This window comes from Amblyomma maculatum, chromosome 7 (assembly GCF_055883805.1).
Source record: "Amblyomma maculatum isolate TAMU_Amacu chromosome 7, ASM5588380v1, whole genome shotgun sequence".
Taxonomy (NCBI): domain Eukaryota; kingdom Metazoa; phylum Arthropoda; class Arachnida; order Ixodida; family Ixodidae; genus Amblyomma; species Amblyomma maculatum.
Window position 1 is genome coordinate 101,475,285 of NC_139350.1, and position 20,398 is coordinate 101,495,682.

Consider the following 20,398-nt stretch of genomic DNA (forward strand, 5'->3'; position numbering starts at 1 on the left):
GTAAAAGAAGTTGCCTACGTATGTGCTGCAAGTGGCCGATTGGGGGCGCCAGTCGTCGCAGTTGTCGATGGTAGCTGCGAACCAGTCTGCACTGCCACCTTCCGGTGCAGAAAAATAGACACGGTTGAACGCGTTTCAATAGCGTTCACTTTTGTTGGAACGAAGGCAAGATTGATCTTTAGCGACAGTAAAACTGCTATCTGAAATATCGGAAAAGGCAGGGTCTCGAACGAGGCCGCCCGCATTCTATCCGCTGTAGCTAAAATATATCCCAAGTTCACGCTAATTCGGGTCCCAGCACACATGTCCGTCTCCGGCAACGAGTCGGCCGATGATTTAGAGCGCGATCTCCACTTCCGGGCAAACGCGGAGCTGCCCGACTGCCAGGATATGGACGAGCGTTTGCAAACTTATAACGAAGTCATCGAAAAATATAGATTAGGCAGACATCAGATGGCGGCACCTTATCGTAGCATATTAAGAAAGAAGCCATAGCCTGGCAGTGATTACAAGCCGAAAACTTCACAAAACCTGTCTGGTTGTTTCACACCCATATATATGAGAAAAAAAATTATAAATGCAAAGCCTGCGAAGCCATGGGGGACCCTCGAGCATATTCTCGGGAAATGCCGAAGTCTTTGAGCACTAAGCAACATTAAAACTAGAGGAGCCTGGGAGACTGCTGCGAAGCGACGTCCCCGCTGACCAGCAAAGAGCCGTCAGCTTGGCGGCTGAGGCCGCGATTAACCGATGTATATTCGCTAGTCCTTAGTCATGCAGGTTCCAGCCACCGTTCCTCAGGCCTACATGCCAGGAGCGGGAGTAGAGGGCCTCATTAATTTGTGGAAAATAAAGTTTTACTCGATCAATCAACGGGGCAGCGCGGCCGCGATGGCAGGAATTAGCAAATATTTAGTAATTAGGCATCGGTTGGCATATGACCTTATAAGGCACGCATTCGCGCATACTGTAGACCGGGTTGCATGGCATTATTTAGCAATTAATCACCTCGTTAGGCAACTGTCACTGTTTAGTATTTAGTAAATAATTTGTTCATAGTGTTCAGTAATTCAGATGTTATATGATTCATAACGCAAATACTACTAATGAGTAATAAATACTTAACTAGTCAATTATTAGTGATTATTCATTGATTGGTATAAGGCAAGCATTCGCGCATACTGTGGTGGTGCTGTGATTGGGCGAGACCTCCATGACATCATCTCGTCTCAACCAAACAGAGCCGCCGCAAAAGCATGACACTTGCTGATGACAATGATGAGGCTATAAAGGCTTTCGCCCTAATACTAACAATATTGATAATAATTGCTTCACAGAAGAGAAAGGGGTTAGTATCTGTCATACCTGTTTCTCCATTGAAACGCAGCCGCCGGCATTCGGGACTGAACCTGGGTACTGAGACACAGTAGTCGGCCGTTTTACCACTGCACCAAAGCGGCCGGGCAACAACCCTTCCAGCTTTCCCTCCTACCTGGCTCCCTTCCCTTACGGCGCGGATGAAGTACCCATAGAACAAGTCTGACAGATACTGGACTTTCTCTTGTCAACCAAACATTATTAACAGAGAGGCAGCTCTGGATTTTGTGAAGTCACCTTGAACAGCCTTGAAGGTCAAAAGACTGATAACTGCCCCTTTGCTTTCTTTTAAACTAATGTACAATATACAATAAAAATTTGAAAACATGATCTTGACCTAGATAGGTGTAGGCGTCCACAATTCCATGGCATCCACTAAAAAGTATAAGGCTCCTTCTTATCCCCAAAACCTAATTTACGATTCGTCAGCGATCCCGACGGCTGCGGCTGCGTTTCCACTGAGACGAAAGTAAGAAGCGTCCGTGTACTGTGCGATGTCAGCACACGTTAATGAACCCAAGGTTGTTTAAATTACTCCGTGGACCTCCACTACGGCTCGTCTTTATCTCGCTTTCCACTTTCGCTCTAACCTTCCTCCTTTCCTTTACGGCGCTTTTAAGGTATCCACAGAAGCAAGTGTGACAGATACTGCGTCTTTCCCTTCATGTAAAGCAATGAAAAAGCCGTCAGCGTCACGGAGGTTCTCACGCTCAACAACGTTGAAGGAATGAGGCAGATGCTGCGCCTTTCCTTTCTTCTAAACCTATATAAAATATACTAGAAAAAATATGAAACATTGATGTTGACCTGGTTAGATGTAAGTGTCCATACAAAAAAATCTAATTTTCCGAGAAACCTAATTTAAATAAAGATTACGAAAAAACCACGGATTGAAAAGCTGGTGTTAGAGGCTATCGCGGCAAGACACAGCTTTCCTTCTATCACTTGATTCAAAATATGCTTAAACCCCCACAATGTTTCGATTGCAAAGTGGAGACACCAAACTTCATTGAAGCAGAGACATCCGAACAAAGGGAAGAACGTCTTGGATGTGGAGATGCCAGAATGCATAGCCTTATGATAGTAAATTGGTTCTCAGTAAGAGGAAGGTGCAGAATCTCACACTTGCTCTGTGGACACCTGAGTCACGCTGTAGGGTAAGAAGGAAGGTTAGAAAGTGAAAAGAGAGAAAGAGCAGTCGTAGTGGAGGGATACGGAGTAATTTCGATCACCTGATGATCTTGCGCTGACCTCGCTCAGCGCACAGACGACCCTCCGTTTCGGCTCCATGGAAACGCAACCGCCGGCAGAGCTTGAAAAGCAGCGCATAGCAGCAAAGAGAGAATGTGCCTAAGAAGGCAAAGAGAGCAGCGGAGACGTCCGAACAGAGAGAACGGCTTGCCAAAGGGTGAGGTGAGACTGCCGAACGCAACGAACCGCGTAGCAGTCCAGATGGGGCCTATGGAAGAGTTGATTTAACGGGAACCAACAGAAGTGGATGTGAAGGCACTTCGTGTGGCTGATAACTTCATTCGAGTTTCTGAAAATGCACCTACGCGCCGGACATTTGATAGAAACATTGCGAACAGTCCGTTTGGACACAGGAGAAGGAGGTAGAAACCACTTTCGCGCATAAATAGGAGTCAAGGATGTGCTGGGCCAAGGTCACCAAGGTCAACTGATCTTTCAGCTGGTCAGAAGCTAACCAAGCCTACCATGCTGAGGGAGGAGAGTTTGGAAAGTGAGGTGATTGAATTGCGGCTGGGAAAACATGCAATGTTCTAAGTTGGAATTGTGTTCTGAACAATTTGGGCATGTGGATGAATGTCTGATTCGGTATAGAAACGATCGGGCGGGCGTAAACAGTGTATTTAGTTGTATGCGTCTAAGAATACGTATTTGGGTGGTAGTGAGATATTTATCAGGAATAGGAAGTGTACGAAGAGTTTCTCTAATCTTGCTGTAGTCGATGTTGATTCCTTTTTGTAGTAAAGAGTAGTGTCCCACTTGGGTGGATAAGGCCAGGGAATCCCACGAGCCTGATGTTGGAATTCCCGGGCGAGGCGATGCACTGCCTCATTGCCTGCGATTCCAGCGTGACCAGGAATCCACTTCAGTGTGACAGTTTTAAGACGTAGTTTTGTGAGAGTTCTGCTCAGATGATCCTGCAGTTCTTCTGGAATGCGTCCCGCATGAATGGCGTGTATAGCATGTATTGAATCAGTGTATATTGTATAACCGATAGGGTTGGGGGTGCTTTTGCGATGTCTTGAATAGTGGCGACTATTGCAGGGTCTCGAGAGTCGCTGAAGGAGGAGGATCTATGTAATGACCGATGGTATGCGTCACTACCTCGTTGTAGTTCTCATTTGAGTTAGCAGCCGTTCCGACGTCAGTTCGTGATGCATATGTGTGGGTGATCGTGGAATCAGGAAGGTGTACATGAATGCAAACGCGAGCGGAACGTCTGCCTGGGGCAGTATCGAGTGCAACGTTTTTTGGAATGGGGGTTACTCTGAGGATATCTGGTAGCGAGGAAGGAGGGGTAATTATAGAGAGGTCGATAGGTTTGAGTACAACTTGCTGTAGTATCCAATGCCCGTGTTTATTGCTGGAAAAACGTGCCGTTTGCCGGTCTCGATGTTGTTGTGTATGGTCTCCTAGGCGCCAGAGGAGAGTATAGGCGCTCTGTGGACGTATGTACTACTCGGACGTTAAAGGCAGCCTGGTCTAAAGTCTTTCTATATGTGATATCTTCGGCTACAAGGTACAGCAAGGTATGGAACTATATGTAAAATTTTGCTGAGTGCTAATGCATGGACAAGATGCCTGGCTTGACCCTCGCGTAGCCCGGCGTGTTTATTGACAATGCGGCGAACTAGATGAGTAAGCGGATTACAAACTTTAACGGCTGCCCTACTGAAAATATTGTGCGAGGCTCTGCGTGATTTTCTGTGCGTGGTTATCGACCCGCACAGCGCGAGGTTGTGCGATGCGATGATGTGCGATGCGAGGATGTGCGATGCAAGGGTGTGCGACACTAGGATGTGCGATGCTAGGGTGTGCGATGTGAGGACGTGCGACGTGTGCACGGTGGGAGAACGTGCGACGTGCGTACGGCGAGAAGGCGTGCACACTGTGAGGACTTTTGTACCCGTGTGTGTGCGGCAAATTTTGTGCATAGGTATCAACTTTCAGAGTGCATGGATGTGGGCACTCACCTAGTGCAAGGAATGAGTGCACTCTGAAGGTGCGATACATTAGTCTGATCTCAGAGAAGAGACATTCGGCGTGGGAATGCTACCATGCTATGGTGATACTCTGCATGGTTGCAAGGCTCCTACATCACACCTCATGCTTGTGTTGCGCATAATACTAAAATGCCAGCTTTAGGCCTTGTGCAAGGCCTGAATCAGTGTCTGCTACAGTTATGACACAAAATGTTTTGCAGAAATGATGTTCTCCATGAGATGAGTCTCAAGTGCAAAGAATGCAAGCGTCCAAAAGATACATGTGGTCACCTGGATTGGCTTTATTGGCTTATACAGTGTGGTCACAAAACATCTGCTTTCAGTCCACCAGGTTCGAGCTTGGATACAGGTTTCCTTTTCCGCTGCTCTTGGCCTGATGGATTCGAGCTTGGATACAGGTTTTCACTGTGCGACGTCTGCCAAATGCAAAAAAAGAGGCAGGACTATTCTAAAATCCGAAAATTCAGCTCATGTCTTTACAAAACATTCTGACAAAGGGGTAAGTAGGTGCACTATTATTATTTGATAACAATTCAAAAAGTTTCGATTCTGAAGTACAAAAATCTGAGGAACTGACACAAGAATACAGGCTGTTCAGCATCAGTCCATCACAAAATCTAATACCTTAGTCGAAAAGATATTTCAATGGTCTTTGAAGCATATCCTATCAATCAAAGACATTTGAGCACTGCTTCATGGAAAGCTACAATAACTAGAGCGAACAGAGCAGTTCAAAACTGGAGATTTAAATGGCGTTTGAGAAATAGAAGTGTGCAGTCTAGGATGTGGCTTAGCACACAGGGCTAAGGAATAAAATCAAACCTGAAATGAAAGATTACACAATCCTACATACATGATCATAGAAGGAAAACAAAATTGCACACAGAACAGTGCGGAAAGTACATCATTGCAACTTGTACAAAAACAGTTGATAACACATCTCCAAAAGTGCACGAATATTACTTGAGCCCAGCAGCGAATTATCGATTGCAACAGCGGGGCACAAGAGCTTACAGTGAGATGATGGAATCTTTCAATAGTGATCGAGAATGCCATGTAGAAGTGGCACAACTCCCATGTTTACGAAAAGCTTGGTTAGGATTCATGACGGTCCCTTAGCCTTCCTTCCAATGAGGTCTTGAGAAATACTCTAACCACACGAGGCAGTGGAAACAGTGCATAGGGATCAGGTTAACTGATATTCACAAACATGCCTTGACTAACACCTTTACTTCAAGCGGTCCTCGAGGCCCCCTTTTTTTAAATGAAGCTCCACTTGATTTGCTCCTCGAGTGCATGAGAAAACAGCATCTATAAGTGGCAATGACACTACTACGGGGACACCTAGACTTCCACTTGCAAACATCGCAGCTTTCACACACTGTGCAGACTTCGTTCTACTGCATACCCAGCCTTTCATGAAAGTTGATACAATAAGGATTCACAGACCCACTCTCTGAAGCATTGGCTCTGAGAACCTCAATCTGACTCGAAAATACTGAAACATCGTTTCAAGTACGACCAAGACAATCCTCCTAAGTTTCTGCGGCTGACGCTGAGCATGGATAACTATCGTCAGTTGCAGATTTCAATGCTGTAGTTGATCATCGCATTACGCTACTGTGGTGTAGGCACATTTCAAGTCATCACCAGATACATTAACAACCTTTCAGAGCATGCCGAGTGCCAAGTTGCAGAAAGTATTTGATGTCTAACAGCAAATGAAGCATGTGCAGTGGTTTCTGTGAACCACTGTGGACAGTGGTGCAATCGTTGGGAATGTCATATTGTAAATAGGAAGACAGCGAGGTACCAGAGGTGCAGTTGTGCCATGGAACACCTGTGCTGCACGCATCAATGGCTTTCTGATTGCCTCAAATATACCTCTATGTCTAGATGCAGTGCTCAAGGGGGGGGGGGGGGGGGTCAATTTTGTCTTTTTAGCTGTGGAGGGATATTTGCAGTTGGTGAAAGGCATGGCTTTTCAAGTGCGCTTACAATTATAGCTCCTAGCTTGCTTGAAAACAGAAGCGGCATTTGCTTCTGGAAAGTCAAACTTGTTGGCTCGGGTGCATGCGCTATAATATGCTTCTTTGCACCCCGCATGTGCTCAAAGCTCGCCGCTGAGCCCTCAGAGGGCAAATATTCAACTAGGTCAGTAGAGTTCACAGCAGTTCGAGCAGTTCTCAATGCCTAAATCTTGTTCTACGTGAGCCATATGTCAATGGCAGTGAATGTTGGTAGATGTGAATTGTTTTCAGCCATTTTTCACAGCTGCCTTGTTCACGCAGTCTGCAAAACATATTTTACTAGGCTGTGACTTTTTTTTAACATCCAAAAGCGACTCAGGCTATGAGAAATGCTGCAGTGGAGGACTTCAGAAATTTAAACCACCTGGAGGTCTTTAACGTGCACTGATGTCGCACCTCACACGGGCGCCTTGCTTTTAGTCTCCATCGAAAAGCGGCCGCCACAGCCTACTAGCCTGTGACTCTTGAGGCCGCTTGTGGATGCTGTTCACAAGGACTTGACATTAGAAAATGAGCATGTTACACGTAATGGCATGCACTTTCCGGGTCAAATTTTGTCCTTATGGCCCATTCGGTTAGGGGGACGAGAGCAGAGGCGCCGAGCCGTACAGAGAAGTACAGGAGCACGCCGAGTGAGGGTGTAATTGTCCTCCCACTAGAACGCTCTCTGCGTGTCGAGAGCAGCGCGCCACGACCATTGTGACCGCACTTCCTCCCTAGCATCCTCTGCCTGCCCGCAGTAGCTGCAGTTGCAACCTGAGGAGAAGCAAACACTCCGTGTAGAACTGCTTGCTTTGCATGCCTTTGTTCTCACAGCGCGTCGATCTACCTCCTTTCGCCCTTTCAATGCCAGCAGTGACTCTCAAACCTGAGCAATGCTTTGCAGCCGCCATTTAGAGCATCACCGACTCGAGAAAAAAAAAACGATGGCACGGATATAACGCTTTATGTCATGTGTTGACTCATGGATATGAAGTCCAAGGATCCGGCAAGAAGATGCGCGAGGGATGGGGTGACCTACCATTGTGAGCTTGATAAGCTGGTAATGTTGGCGTTCATAGCGAGTTTTTGCAATCAGCAGCGATTCGGATTTTTCAGGTGTGGGAATTAGCTCTACTTTGTCAAGATAACTAGCGACTGTATCAATACCTTGCTGTAGGGTCTCCTCTACTGCCCCAGGAGACCAGGATTTGCACCAAAAGAGTAAGGTTGTCTGCATAAAATGTATGTCTTAGGTTTGGGATAGATGCTTAAATACCAGATAGGGCAGCCATTAAAAGGTTAAGGATGGGTGAGAGAACAGCGCCCTGAGGCGTTCCACAAATGAGGGCTAAAAGATCAGGTACAGAATCATTAAGACGGAACTTGTCCATGCGCTCACGGGAGATTGCAGTGAGGTAGCCATGCATCTTTGGACCTCAACAAGTTGAGGCAAGATGTTTATTAGAAGAACGCGGGCAAGGTTGTCAAAGGCCTTACGCACACCAAGGGCCACTATAGCTTGGATCTGGAAAGAGGGCGGAGGGTCAAGTTCATGCATGAGGAGAAAAAGAGGTCCTGAATAGACACACCTTCTGGGCAGACAATTTGTGGAAGGAGAAAGAAATCTGTGGATTCAAGATGATCCTCGAACCGTTGAGCACCATCCGTTCCATGGTCGTTTCCAGGAATGATGTTAGAAAAACTGGGTGGAGGTTTGGAAGCGATGTTTTTGTCTGGGTTTGGCTGTAGGGTTATAAGTGATTGTTTCCAAGATGCTGGGAGACTGCTTTCATCCCAATATAAGATTATAATGCACAGCAAATTTTCTTTGTTGTTGTCAGAGAGATTTCGAATGAGTGAGTACGTAATCTGGTCCTCAGCTGGGAATGACTTCCACTTTAGTTGTTCTAGCCTCCAGGCATAATCCCAGAACTTAAACGGCTAATCGAGCTCTGGATTGGAAGCACTAGTGTACGGGAGATAAAGGCTAGGTAGGAGAGCACGAATGCAGAGATCGCGGAGGGGGTTTAAGGCATCCGCCAATAGTTGCGAATAGCCCTTCTAGCTAGTGAGAACAAGAGCCAGTTGAGGCCCGAGGAGTTGTCTGAGTAAGTGCTAGGTTCTTTTATATTTAGAGTGTCATTGATGGCGTTAGAAATGTTGTTTCAGTGATTCGTGTCAAGTGAAACGCAGTGTTCTTTAACCTGTCGAGTCAATTCGGTGACGCGCTCAGAAAGCGAAAACTGTTGGGCTGAGTACGAAGGGTGCGCAAGAGTCGTTTCCGCCTCTTCAAAAGTGTACAAGGTAAGGGTCCGGATTATCTGAGGGGGCTGAAGTGGAACTCTCCTGCGTAGCTTATTTCTGGGCCTGCGTGAGTGCTTTTGTCCAGCTCTGAAGACTGCCAGTAGTATGATAGGTGTCGTGAATAGTGCGAAAGGTATTCCCCTTTCTGTGGGAAATTTTACGTTTACGAGAACTGGTACGGCTATGGACAGTGATTTGGATAATGTAATGGTCGCTGAGCAGTTTTTCATCTGTAACCTTCCATGTGACATCTCGCCGTTCGGTGCCCATTGTGAGGTCTGTCATGGTGGAATATTATTGCCCGTCCCCTTCCCAAGTAATGAAGTTTGGGGTAATATAAAAGTTGACTGAACTCCGTTTAATACGTCATTAAGTATGCGGCAAAGTTGAAGGTGTGTAGGTAACCCCAAATACCGTCCGGGGCATTAAAGTCCGCACCTATCAAGAAGTTGGAGTCTCGAAATAACCTTAAAGTAAAGTGCATGAGCGGTTTAACAAGCGTGTACCCGGTAGGGGGTTAAAAAATTGAGAACGTACAAGGCTAGATTAGTGATGTCCTCAAATAGGAGGTTCTGACGAATATAAGTGGTAACTAGTGAGGCACAATTGCTGCCAGGGGCTGCATGCAGTGCCCGGCAGCCCGGAATACCTTTAAGAGTGCGCGATTCTTGAATGAGAATGACGTTGGGCTGCGAGGGTAAAGTCAAGCCATTGGAAAAGAGTGTTCGATTGGTACTCCGGTGATGTGAAGTGTTTGCGAGAGACTGCTGCACCAAATGGACTTGACACTCATGAGTAATCTAGTGTACGAGACTGTGTTTAGACACTGCCAAATTGAAATACTCTATAGAAAAAATCGAGATCGCTCCATGCTACTTCTCAGATGATCGGGCAGTCTTCGCCTCTGTCAAACAAAATGAACAAAAGATGTGTTAACCCAATGTCTTTCATTTCTTAACATACATGACAACAAGCTCAGCCAGAGAGACGCACCTCTCGCTATGTATATACTGGCATAGCCGAGCAAAGCCATTGCCATTTTTTCCTGGACGCAGCTAGGAGATGGTGTCATATTTTACCTTTGTTGTTTGTTTTAACCTTCTTTACTGGTCTGTAATTGCGCCTAATACCAATCGTTTCTTTGATGGGTTCCTCAGGTCATTCGTGATAATTAATGACTTTACTGATTTTACCTTACATAAAGGGCTGGCTAAGCTTCAAACTATCTTCCTTGCCGTGAGTTTTTTTCCTTCGTGTTGATAACTTGTGCGCTTTTTGTTCCCAAGCTTTTATCTTTTGACGATTAGAGGAGGTCACTCATTAACACCTTAAATTTCTTGAGGAAATAAAATTCTTAGTCAGCGTTTTTGTCCGTCTTGCCTCTTTGTCCTTGTCTCTAAGGGCAGCTACTTTCTGTATCGAATTGTGAACCAATTAGACAGACAAGCTCTACTTCAGCTTGAAGAAACCTTTTCGTATCGGCGAAAGACAATGGGCACTGAGTGCTTGCCACTTGAAACGGGTCTTGTGGAATTCTCACTGTCGAACGCTGTTCATCATAATCAGCCGGACTATGCTTAATTCCGGGTGAAGCCTTTCTCACACTCCTAGAAAGATATGATACCGGTCTCGTGCTAGTTGCGTCCACTTGGACCGGCAAATGTCTCAACCTCACGAGCCCACCATATATTCTTCCACCACCTACTATGCCTTTCTTTCCTTGGAATCCGATTTGTTATCTTAGCCATCATTGGTTATCCTTTTTTTTTCGCAATACATGTCCTGGGTATGCACATTTCTTCTTGATTTCGTTTAGAATGTCAATAACTCTAGTTCTTTCTCTGTCCTACTCTGCACTATTAACGCTACAGTTACCATTTCCCATTTCATAGCTCCCTGCGCCGTCCTCAAATTAAGTTGAACCTTTTCCTCTACGCTCCACGTTTGAGCCATATTAAGAGAGCACAGATAAGATGCAACTGTTATATACTTTCCTCTTGAAAGATATTGATCAGAATCAATACATGAGTAGACGCCAAATGGGCTCTACTGCAATCTTATTATTCTTGTTACTTCTCTATCATAGGCCGGATCTGCTGTTACTCTTAATCCTAAGAAGAAATATTCACCTATCACTTCCAGTGTTTTGAGCACCGTTTCACGTATTAAGGGCCCTTATTTCCTGGAAGGCGAATTCGACTAAATTTGATGCGGTACATTTTTTCCCGATTTGCCAACTGTCTGTCCAGATACTTTACGTGAGGCGGATATAGAGCCTCCATTTTATTCATGAGCACGTACAAGTGCGGACATAAGTAATCGGAGCTCAATTTTCCGTTCAAATTAAAATCACGCTTCTGCACTGGAGATAAGAATATAACTGTCCAAGTGAAAATTTACTGCAACCGGTTTGCACATCCACGACTGCCAGTTTCAATTATGCAATGCGTAAAAAATTGTAGAAGGAAATTTCGTGCTCCGTTTACTTCTGTCCACACCAGTACAGATTTCCCAGGATCCACATTGCTGACATCTCGGCTGATGATTGGATAACGAAAATGGCTTACGTGACTGAAATAAAAGCCGAGAAACCGGCAAGCTCCCTGCCCCTCTCAACATTTCTCCGGTCAATATCACCGAAGGTCACCTGTCGGCCATGACCGCAAACATATCTTATCCCAATAGTTGTTCATTTTCGTTTGCTGATTTTGTGGCTGAATTTAGATCATTAAGTCCAAGGTGGTGACCGTCCGATGGTGGTGTGGCGCAGGACACTAATCATGTTCCGAGAGCTGTGTCCTACCTTTGCGACAGTGCGCGGAGACCTGCGCAGAGGACCCTGCAAGTGTTCGGCCAGCCTACGTCTGCTGCTGCACTGCGATGACATCGAACCGCAGGTGTGCATAGCGCTTGGCTCACAGGTCTCCGAGAGTGACGAAGCTGAAGCTGTGCCGAGCAGAAGCACTGAACGCTGGGTACGAAACAGAGGTGAGTTGCATATCCAGCGACTGCATCTCAGTAGCTGGATCCCATTGGATTTGTATTTTCTACAAATCTTTAACAACACGCTCTGGCTTGCATTTGAAGGAAATTTATCATCCTGTGTTATTAGTGCCTCTCACAAAGCCCTCACGGGTATTCCTTCTTTTTTGATGAGTTTGTCACTCCTCTAGGTTGCCTAATATTGAACGGCCCAATTCAACCAAGTAAGAGGTGAATATATGGATCGTCCACTCAATACATTCCGTGCCATACTCATACTACCTACTCATACTAACGAAAAGCATGAGGAGTCTTGAAAGGGTTCAAAAAGGCGCCAGCGGAAATGTAGATGCATTAAGAGAAAAGCGCAAGAAAATAGTTTTCTTCTAAATTTATACAATCACGCTATTGGCATCGATTGAAAATTAGCGCTTATGTGCCTGCTTTGAACGCTTTTTTAGCTTCAGATGTTTGTCTCCACGTAGCCGCTGCCGCGTCACTTGGCTTAAGCTCATTCAAGGCATGAATTGCATCTGGTACACCTGCCAGGAACGGAACATACAGGCCCCCTAAAAGAAAATCTCCTGAGATCTGAAGTCAATAAGTGTGAATCATAGCAGTCAGCTTTAATGAGAGCCTTCTAGAATGTCGGGATTCGCACGATAATAGCGCTATGTGGAACACCTTCGTGGAGATAATACCTAACACTGCCCAAGTGCTTGGTTATATAACACCTGTACCAAATATTGTGCATCCAAAACCAAACGAGCGCCAAAGGTCGGAAGCTGAGTGAACAATGTGGCTTAAAACAGGTACAGTGTGAGCGCTCAACGCCTTGCTTCATCTAGTGTGAATATATGAGCAGTATCAAATACATTTCAATCGTGTCGTCTATATCGTTAAAAGGCAGCAGTGAAGGACACACGTTTAGTCAGCCCTGTGTTGTCGATTTTCTCAACCGTGCACGGCCGCAGAATAGAACTGAATATGCGCCTCTTGCTCCTGCAATTGCAATAATATCTGAGCTCTTTATTTTCGAAACTTGAGCACTTATATTTCAATACATATCAAAAGCAAGATGCCCTTACCCCTGTCCAAGAGCAGTGTGTATCTCTTCGCGCAGCCGTTTGATATAGAAAAGGTAGAACACGAAAATTATAACAGGTCTGCTATTTGCCATTCATCTTTGGACACTCATAAGGTCTTTTGACCGTCATATGGCTAGCGCTATAGCACGTGTTGTTGCCCCGGTCATTTTTTCAGATATTTCTTTGCATACAAAAGCATCCGCTACATGAGTCGCTTAGTCGCTTTTTATCACTTTACATTAGTTACGATTAATAATATTCCCTCTAGGCTCTTTAACTCCGAGTATAGACTTAAAGGAGCTCTGCACCTTCCCATCTAGCAGCAACACCACGTTCACTGAAATAGCGACAGCGTTAATGTTTCCCAAGGTGTTTTATTTTCTTCATAGGAGACTAGATTCGAAACACGCTGGAATAAACTGCCAATATTCGTTCGATCACATGAAGAAATTGCACCTTTTCACGATTCACTCGCAGCAATTGCAGCCCTGTGTCAGGTTTCCTGCATGGTCTTCGCCCGCGCTAATCCCGAGCGCTGGCTTCCCGGTGTGCCGCACGAGTTGTTTATGGTGCGAGGCTGCAACTCCAGAGTGTGCCGGGTTGCTGTTGAGGCGTACGATCCACGAGCCTCGCGCTGGCTGCTGCACACCATGCACGGAACATCACCCAGGCAAGATGCATTATCCATATTTAAGGGCTATGTCATTAAATGTGAGCCATGGTGTAACATAATGCCCACTCGTATTTCGAACTAAAACTGAAAAATATTGTTTTGGGCTGTTCGGTTTCTTCCGACGATGCTTCTCCTAGTTACTGTACTAATCTGGGCATGTCTTTACGGACTTCTGTAAGCCATAATTCGAAGTACTAATCATTCCATCAGCGGCAAATCAAAAGTAAACGAGGCAATTTGAGCACGACTACATGTAACGAACGACAAATGCCCCGGAGGCTGATTTCATCCTATTCCAGCGAAGCTCTAGCATCCAATACCCTTTAGCTCACAATTATAGTATTACGAAGAAGATCGGCACTATATGGTGAGAGGATGAACGATGATTGGATGGCTGGCGTAGCGCCACTTGCGCAGTAGATCGGCAACAGCGCTAGGCCAGCCAATAAATTATCGTTCATCCTGTCGTCATGTTGTGCCGTTCTCTTGCTAATCAGCACGTAATATTTTCGTGGACGTGCTGGGTACGTTATCCCTATGCTCGACTTGGAGCATCCACGCTATCCGTACTCCGGGACTGTCGACCAAGAGCCCTGGGATATCGCCGCACAGCTTCGCCTTAGCCCTTTCTGCGCAGACCAGACCAGCTGCAACTGCCGCCCAATTCCCAGCCCGGGTCTGAAGACAAAGCGCACACATTAGCTGAGCAGAGACCAGATCAGTCCAAAGACCCGAAGGACCCGAAGAACCAAAAGACACGAACACGCCACCCCCACCCTGCCCAGCCACCCGACGTGACTTCGAGCCGTCAGTCCCATAATTTCTCTGGTGGCGGATGACTCAAGAGCTCCAGGAGAGGCGGATTACCCAAGTTTCACCGTGGTCATTGTCGTCGTGGTGGCAATCTAATCTTCCATTGTATCTTTTCTTGAACATTCTCACCGTCACGTCACCAGCAACTTCTACCAACCGATCGGGACGATCGCTTGGTGGCCCCGAGAAGTGTTGAGAAGAAGATGATTGGCAGTAGCACTAAGCCAGCCATTAAATCATCTTTCATCATGTCGCCATGTGTTGCCCTCTTCTTGAATGTCACCGCGAAAGAATAATTTTTTGGCATTTGCTTTTACGATTATCTCCAATCACATGATATATTGGTTGCCTGACATGCTGTTCATGGCCAAATCGCTGACGCACGAATCGTTTCCATGCAGGGCATTCCACGGCGTAGTGTTGGCGGTCAGGTTCATCTACATAGAGGACGGAAAGCAGGCAGGCGCGTGCCTGCGCTCTTGCGACTGCTTCAGCACCGAGCGCTGTGTATGGGAGCCCTGCTCAGCCATGGATGTAGCTCGTGGCTACGTCGAAGTTGCGGCAATGAACAACGACATGTACGCGTTCGGTGGAAAGAACGGTATGAGCTATTGCTGTTGAGCCATTTTGCCTGAAACCTATAGGGGAAGCATCATGAGTCCATGCTGTAATAGTATCATTTCATGCGTACACTCTATCACACTGTAAATGTGATAACATTTTCTCCATTTGAAATGTGCGAGGGAAGTTTAATCGAATGACAGTGAAGAGACCTCAAAAACATAAAAGTGAATATTAAAGAAATGTTCGAATAGATATGTTAACCTAATTTTAGAGGCCTTCTAGCAAAATCATCCATGTTTGAGAGAAGTTTGGTCGAATGGATTAAGCGTAAAATAATCGTCTGTATCGCGTTACACTGCCACAGCCATGGTGACCAGTCTTACCGTGAATGAAAAAAAATATCATGGCTGACCATGGGAAATTTTTTAAACATTTCAGTATTCTTGTAGCGTTTGCATTTCGGGCTCCTTGATGCAGCTGTCGGTTGCCCTGTCACCGTGGAGCGGTTCAACCCCGCTTCCAATCATGGAACCAGAGTGCCCCCGATGTACAGGGCACGTAGCAGTGGTTCAGCTTCCGCCTACAGAGGTGGGTTCGAATGAGATAGACTTTTCGCTTCTGAATGTCTCACGCACATCTTAACGAGAAGAAATAATCGGTTGCGAACTAACTCTATACTTAACCGACGCATAATGCCTGTGATGTTTCCTTCCCTTTGAGTCTAAATAAAGGTCTCATATATCACTTGAAGCTGTGAAAGACATTACACAGAATCATTATTGGCTTCATCTAAACTATATTCTCAGCATCAAGGATTCTATTCTGTCACAGTGATCGATCGATGAATCGAGCTGACAGGTGACAGTGCTTTCTGTGGCACAACGCAAAAGATAAATGGAGTGGCTTGCACTGCACTTAGTTACGGTCTTAGCGCCTCATCCGATTCAATTGATACTAAGGTGTTGAACACTTCTCATTAGCTTGAAAACTTTATGGTATGGGTGGCCCTCGATATTAAAAGTCCTAAAAAGCATTCATAAAAAGCGTGACCGAAGAGTCGCTTGCCCATAGCCACACCTTGTTCTCGCTTGCCTTTATCGCGTTCGCTGTCAAAAGCAACAAATAGAAGCAAGCACAGTTTCTGAAGTTTACTTGCTGCCGCATTCGTCTTTTCGCTAACGCCTTTCTGATTACAGTGGCGTGAATTAATGTTACCATTTTAATGCCAGCTTCAAGTTAAGCCGATAACTTCAGAGCAGGCTCATATCAGAGTGGAATCCGTGTCTTTACGCTTACCCGGGACAGTGTAAATTATAGGAAGAGCAAATTTAAGGCTGTGCAGCGCAGATGCTTACGACGGGGCTGGCACTTTGGCGCAGGCAAGCTATATTTGAACGGTGGTAACGACGGCCACGAAATGCCCAGCAGTGTGGAAGTCTACATTCCTTCGTCCGAGTCTTGGTTAGTGGCGCAGCGCATGCCAGGCCCTCGCTGCTGCCACCGGATGATGGAGATGAACGGCCACATCTACATCGTCGGCGGATACGACGACAGCTCCCGCCGTTTGCACCAGTGATGATTATGAACTGCTGGACATGCAATTTTACCTCTGTGGAACTCTCCAATGTTGCAAGGGGGCCTAAAACGAGGAAACCTGTACTGCAGGCCTATGTGTTCAGGCCGAATCTCTTCCTTGTTCTAGAAGGGCGTATATGGCGTGTCCTTTGGCGCTCAGACAGAGCAGGTTAGCTTCACAGCGTCCTTTGTTAGAATGAACGTCGAATGAGACAATTTAAGCTCTTGGGAAAACGCCCGTCAATAGTTTATTCCCTATTATTCTTCTATACCCGACAAATATGGATTACGCTACCGCCAGACTCCCATTTCATATAATTCGGAATTAAGTAATTTCGTTGTGCTTTTTATGTCATTGTCAGGCCTATTATTACAAATATACTGATGTTTCTGCAAAAAATTTCAAAATTTCCTAAATATAGTAAGTTCAAAGTAGAGAAACAGTATCCGCAGGAGCAAAGTGCCCACCCTGGCGAACAGAGTGCATCGCAAAATGAACAGAAACAGGCTAATTGATGTTTTAATTTTCCTAGTGGAGTGGGTGGTCCCAACGGAGGGTTTGATGCCGTCAAGAGCAAGGCGACGTCATATCAGCTTTTGAAATGAAAAAAATGTAAGTTCTAGAACCCCGCCGCGATGGTACAGTGCTAACCTGCGTGACTGCTGTACTTGAGGTCTCTGGCACGGGCAGAGGCATATTATTGTCTATGACTCGTGCGCAGCCTCGCCATAAAATATGTACCTGAGTTTCCAGGCTCGATCCCGACCGCCGGCTGCTGTGTTTCAATGGAGGCTAAACGAAGTGGCGTCAGTGTGATGTGTTCGATGTAAATGCATGCTAAAGAACCACAGGTGGTCGAAATTTCCGGAGCCCTTGACTACAGCGTCTCTGAAGGCAGAGGAGGACATCTGACACTTTTTTCTGCACGCAGCCGAAACTGAGTGCAGGAGGAGCGGCGGAAGTATTGCGAGCGCAACGTCCACTAATGACAAGTCATATTTAATGCAGCACTCATTTCGAATAGCATGTGCTAATTTCCATCTCTGGGGATCCTCGGCACTTGGCTTGGAGCACGGTCGTTATCGTCTGCTTTGTTGCTCGGCGTACGAAAAGGATAGACATCGTCACCTACTCTGTCGTCAATTTCGGAAGCGCCAGCACTGGCGCTCTGCCTGTCTCGTTATATTTGGAAGCAGTTTTTGTCTTTATTTTCGTAGGAAGCTTTGTTGACGCTTCTATGACAGCATGAAACTGCTGTTGTACGTTAAACTGATTATTGGCATGCATTGCATTACTTTTGTCAAGCGTCTACCTCCTTTATGCGGTATCGGCTTTAAAGCTGAAATAGACGAGAATTATTTCGCAGTTATAGATATTGATACTTGTGAAGGTTAGTCCAAGAAGCACAGCAACCGATGACACAGCACAGAGCACACGGAAACAGTGCAGCGTCAGCCTTCTCTTAGCACCAACCGTTGCTATCACTTCGCCTTCTGTCTCAGTTATTGATCGCCGTCTTCTGCCTTCTACAATCGGATTTATATGTAGCATTACTCCCGCCGCGAAAATCACAGTCCCGGTGCGTTCTATGTCGGAGAACTGCAGCTGGAGTAGTACGGCTTCATTCGGGCGACACGAACGATATCGGTGTGTGGCAAAGCAAACTCTTGTGGCGGATGCACAGGGGTGATCTCTCATGTCACGCACGTCACTGGCTATAAAACACGGTAGGGTCTGTGTAGCGTGGCAAGAGCTTCTCACACAGGCCAATTCAACGAGTGGGAGTCCCAAGCAAGACGAGAGAGCCCGGGAAGTTGTGGAAATCCCGATGACGAGAATGATGGCGTCGTTTTTTAGTGTTTGGAGAGGAAGCCATAGGAACTGGCATTAGCGGTGGGAGGCAGTACGCTGTCAAACGAAATTGAAGGGTCGCGGCCGAATAGAAAATAGAAGGGCGGATAGCCTATTCTATTTCGACGAGACGAATTGTGCGCGCACGTTACAAATGACAAAGTAATATCTAAATCCCGGTGGTCATCCGAAACATACATTGGCAGCATATCTGTGAGCGTGCGGTTGAGGCGTTCGGTGAGGCCATGTATGCTTGTGGATGTTAAGCGGTGGTGAAATAGTGCTTAATGGAGCAGTATCAGAGGACTTCGTCAACTTCTCAAGCAAGAAAGCAACGGCCACGGTCAGTGAGGAGCTGCAGTGGAGCACCATTAAGCAAGATGACGTGTTGTAGAAGAAACTCTACTACGTCAGTTGTACAGCTGGTGGGTATTGCTTGTGTGACAGCGTAGCGCGTCTTATATTCCGTGTCTACTGAATATGCTCGATCATTTATCGCGAACTGAGCGGCTAATCGCAGCATTTTCGATGTGTGCCGCGGGGACAATTGCAGCGCCACTTATGCAATGCAGGTTCCTTATCAGCAATGACGCGAGTGCGACCCATCTTGTTAGGCGAGGATGGCACAAATCCCGTGACCACTGGCGCCAGGATGGGTGGGATGGTGAGGGCTGCGATGAGCGCAGAAAAGGCGAAGTTGGTCTTGGCCCCAGCAAAATCGGACGTCGTTCTTCGGAAGAATAGTGAGGGGACGACCTGTCTCCGCGAATAACCGCCCAAAATAGGAACATGGGCCATGACAAGTACGCACATCGCTAATACAGCGGGGAGTAGGAAATACACTCACAGCACGAATTTTGTTAGGATCGGAATAAATGTCACGGGTGTCGGCCAAACGTCCGAGCACTTTGGGCTCACGTCAAACGAAGCTGCTCTTCTTCGAATTCACCTGAAGGCCAGCTCTTGGGAAGACTCGAAGAGGGGCATAAAGACAAAAAAGATGACTCTCAAAGGTGAAAGTACAATGACGTCATCGAGATAACATAAGCATGTCATCCATTTGAAGCCGCATAAAGGAAAGTCCATTATGCGCTCGAAATTTGCGGCCGCATTATACTGGCCAAAACGCATCACCGTGAATTGTTAGAGGCCACCAGGAGTTACGAAGGTGGTCTTCTCTCGGTCTCTTTCGTCGACGGCAATCTGCCAATAACCGGAGCGAAGATCAACCGAAGAGAAATAGCTGGCACCGTGCAGGCAATCGAGGGCATCATCTATCTTGGGCGGGGGGTAAACGTCCTTCTTTGTAAACTTATTAAGGTGTGCGAGGCGCTGCAGATGAAGTTTTGTGATGTTAGGAAGATAGTGACAGACCGGAAAGCGTGGCGTGACATGGTCCATAAGGTCACGAAGAGTCGGACACGACTGAACCACTGAACTGAACTGAATCAGCGCAGAGCCTCCAGGTATTGCCCTTCCTAACAAGCACGGAAGGTGACGCCCAGGGGCTACTCGAAGGGTCTGCTATATCTCCTGCCAAAATCCTGTCTACTTCATCTTGTATGACGTGACTTTCAGGAATGGCGACGCGGTAAGGTTTTCTGTCAATTAGGCTGGCGCCTCCGGTATCGATGCGATGAGTAACTAGGGAGGTGTGACCCAAGGAACGGTCACCGAAATCAAATATATCAGCGTACGAAGTCAGAAGGCTCGTACGTGCTTGAACACGAACATGACTCAAATCAGGAGCAACCATTCCTGATATGCGTGCCTGTAGAGGTGGGGATGGTGCACGGTATTACTTCAGGATTAGGGTCGGGAAAAAGAGCAGACACATTGAAGAGAATGGGGTTAATTTGGCGAGAGAATTCCCTCAGGTAGCACTTGCACAAGAAAGCTGAAGATCA

At 46.4% G+C, this 20,398-nt stretch overlaps 1 protein-coding gene across 1 annotated transcript in view; it reads left to right on the forward strand.

Annotated features, from left to right (window-relative positions):
- LOC146184158 (kelch-like protein 36) overlaps window positions 1-16,640 on the forward strand; it is a 32,427-nt gene extending 15,787 nt beyond the window's left edge. Inside the window, exons 4-8 of the mRNA XM_084608497.1 lie at window positions 11,715-11,932; window positions 13,492-13,684; window positions 14,902-15,101; window positions 15,542-15,652; window positions 16,444-16,640. Of these exons, the coding sequence (XP_084464623.1) occupies window positions 11,715-11,932; window positions 13,492-13,684; window positions 14,902-15,101; window positions 15,542-15,652; window positions 16,444-16,640 (919 nt within the window). The remainder of the gene's footprint in view (window positions 1-11,714; window positions 11,933-13,491; window positions 13,685-14,901; window positions 15,102-15,541; window positions 15,653-16,443) is intronic.
- Window positions 16,641-20,398: the final 3,758 nt, after the last annotated feature.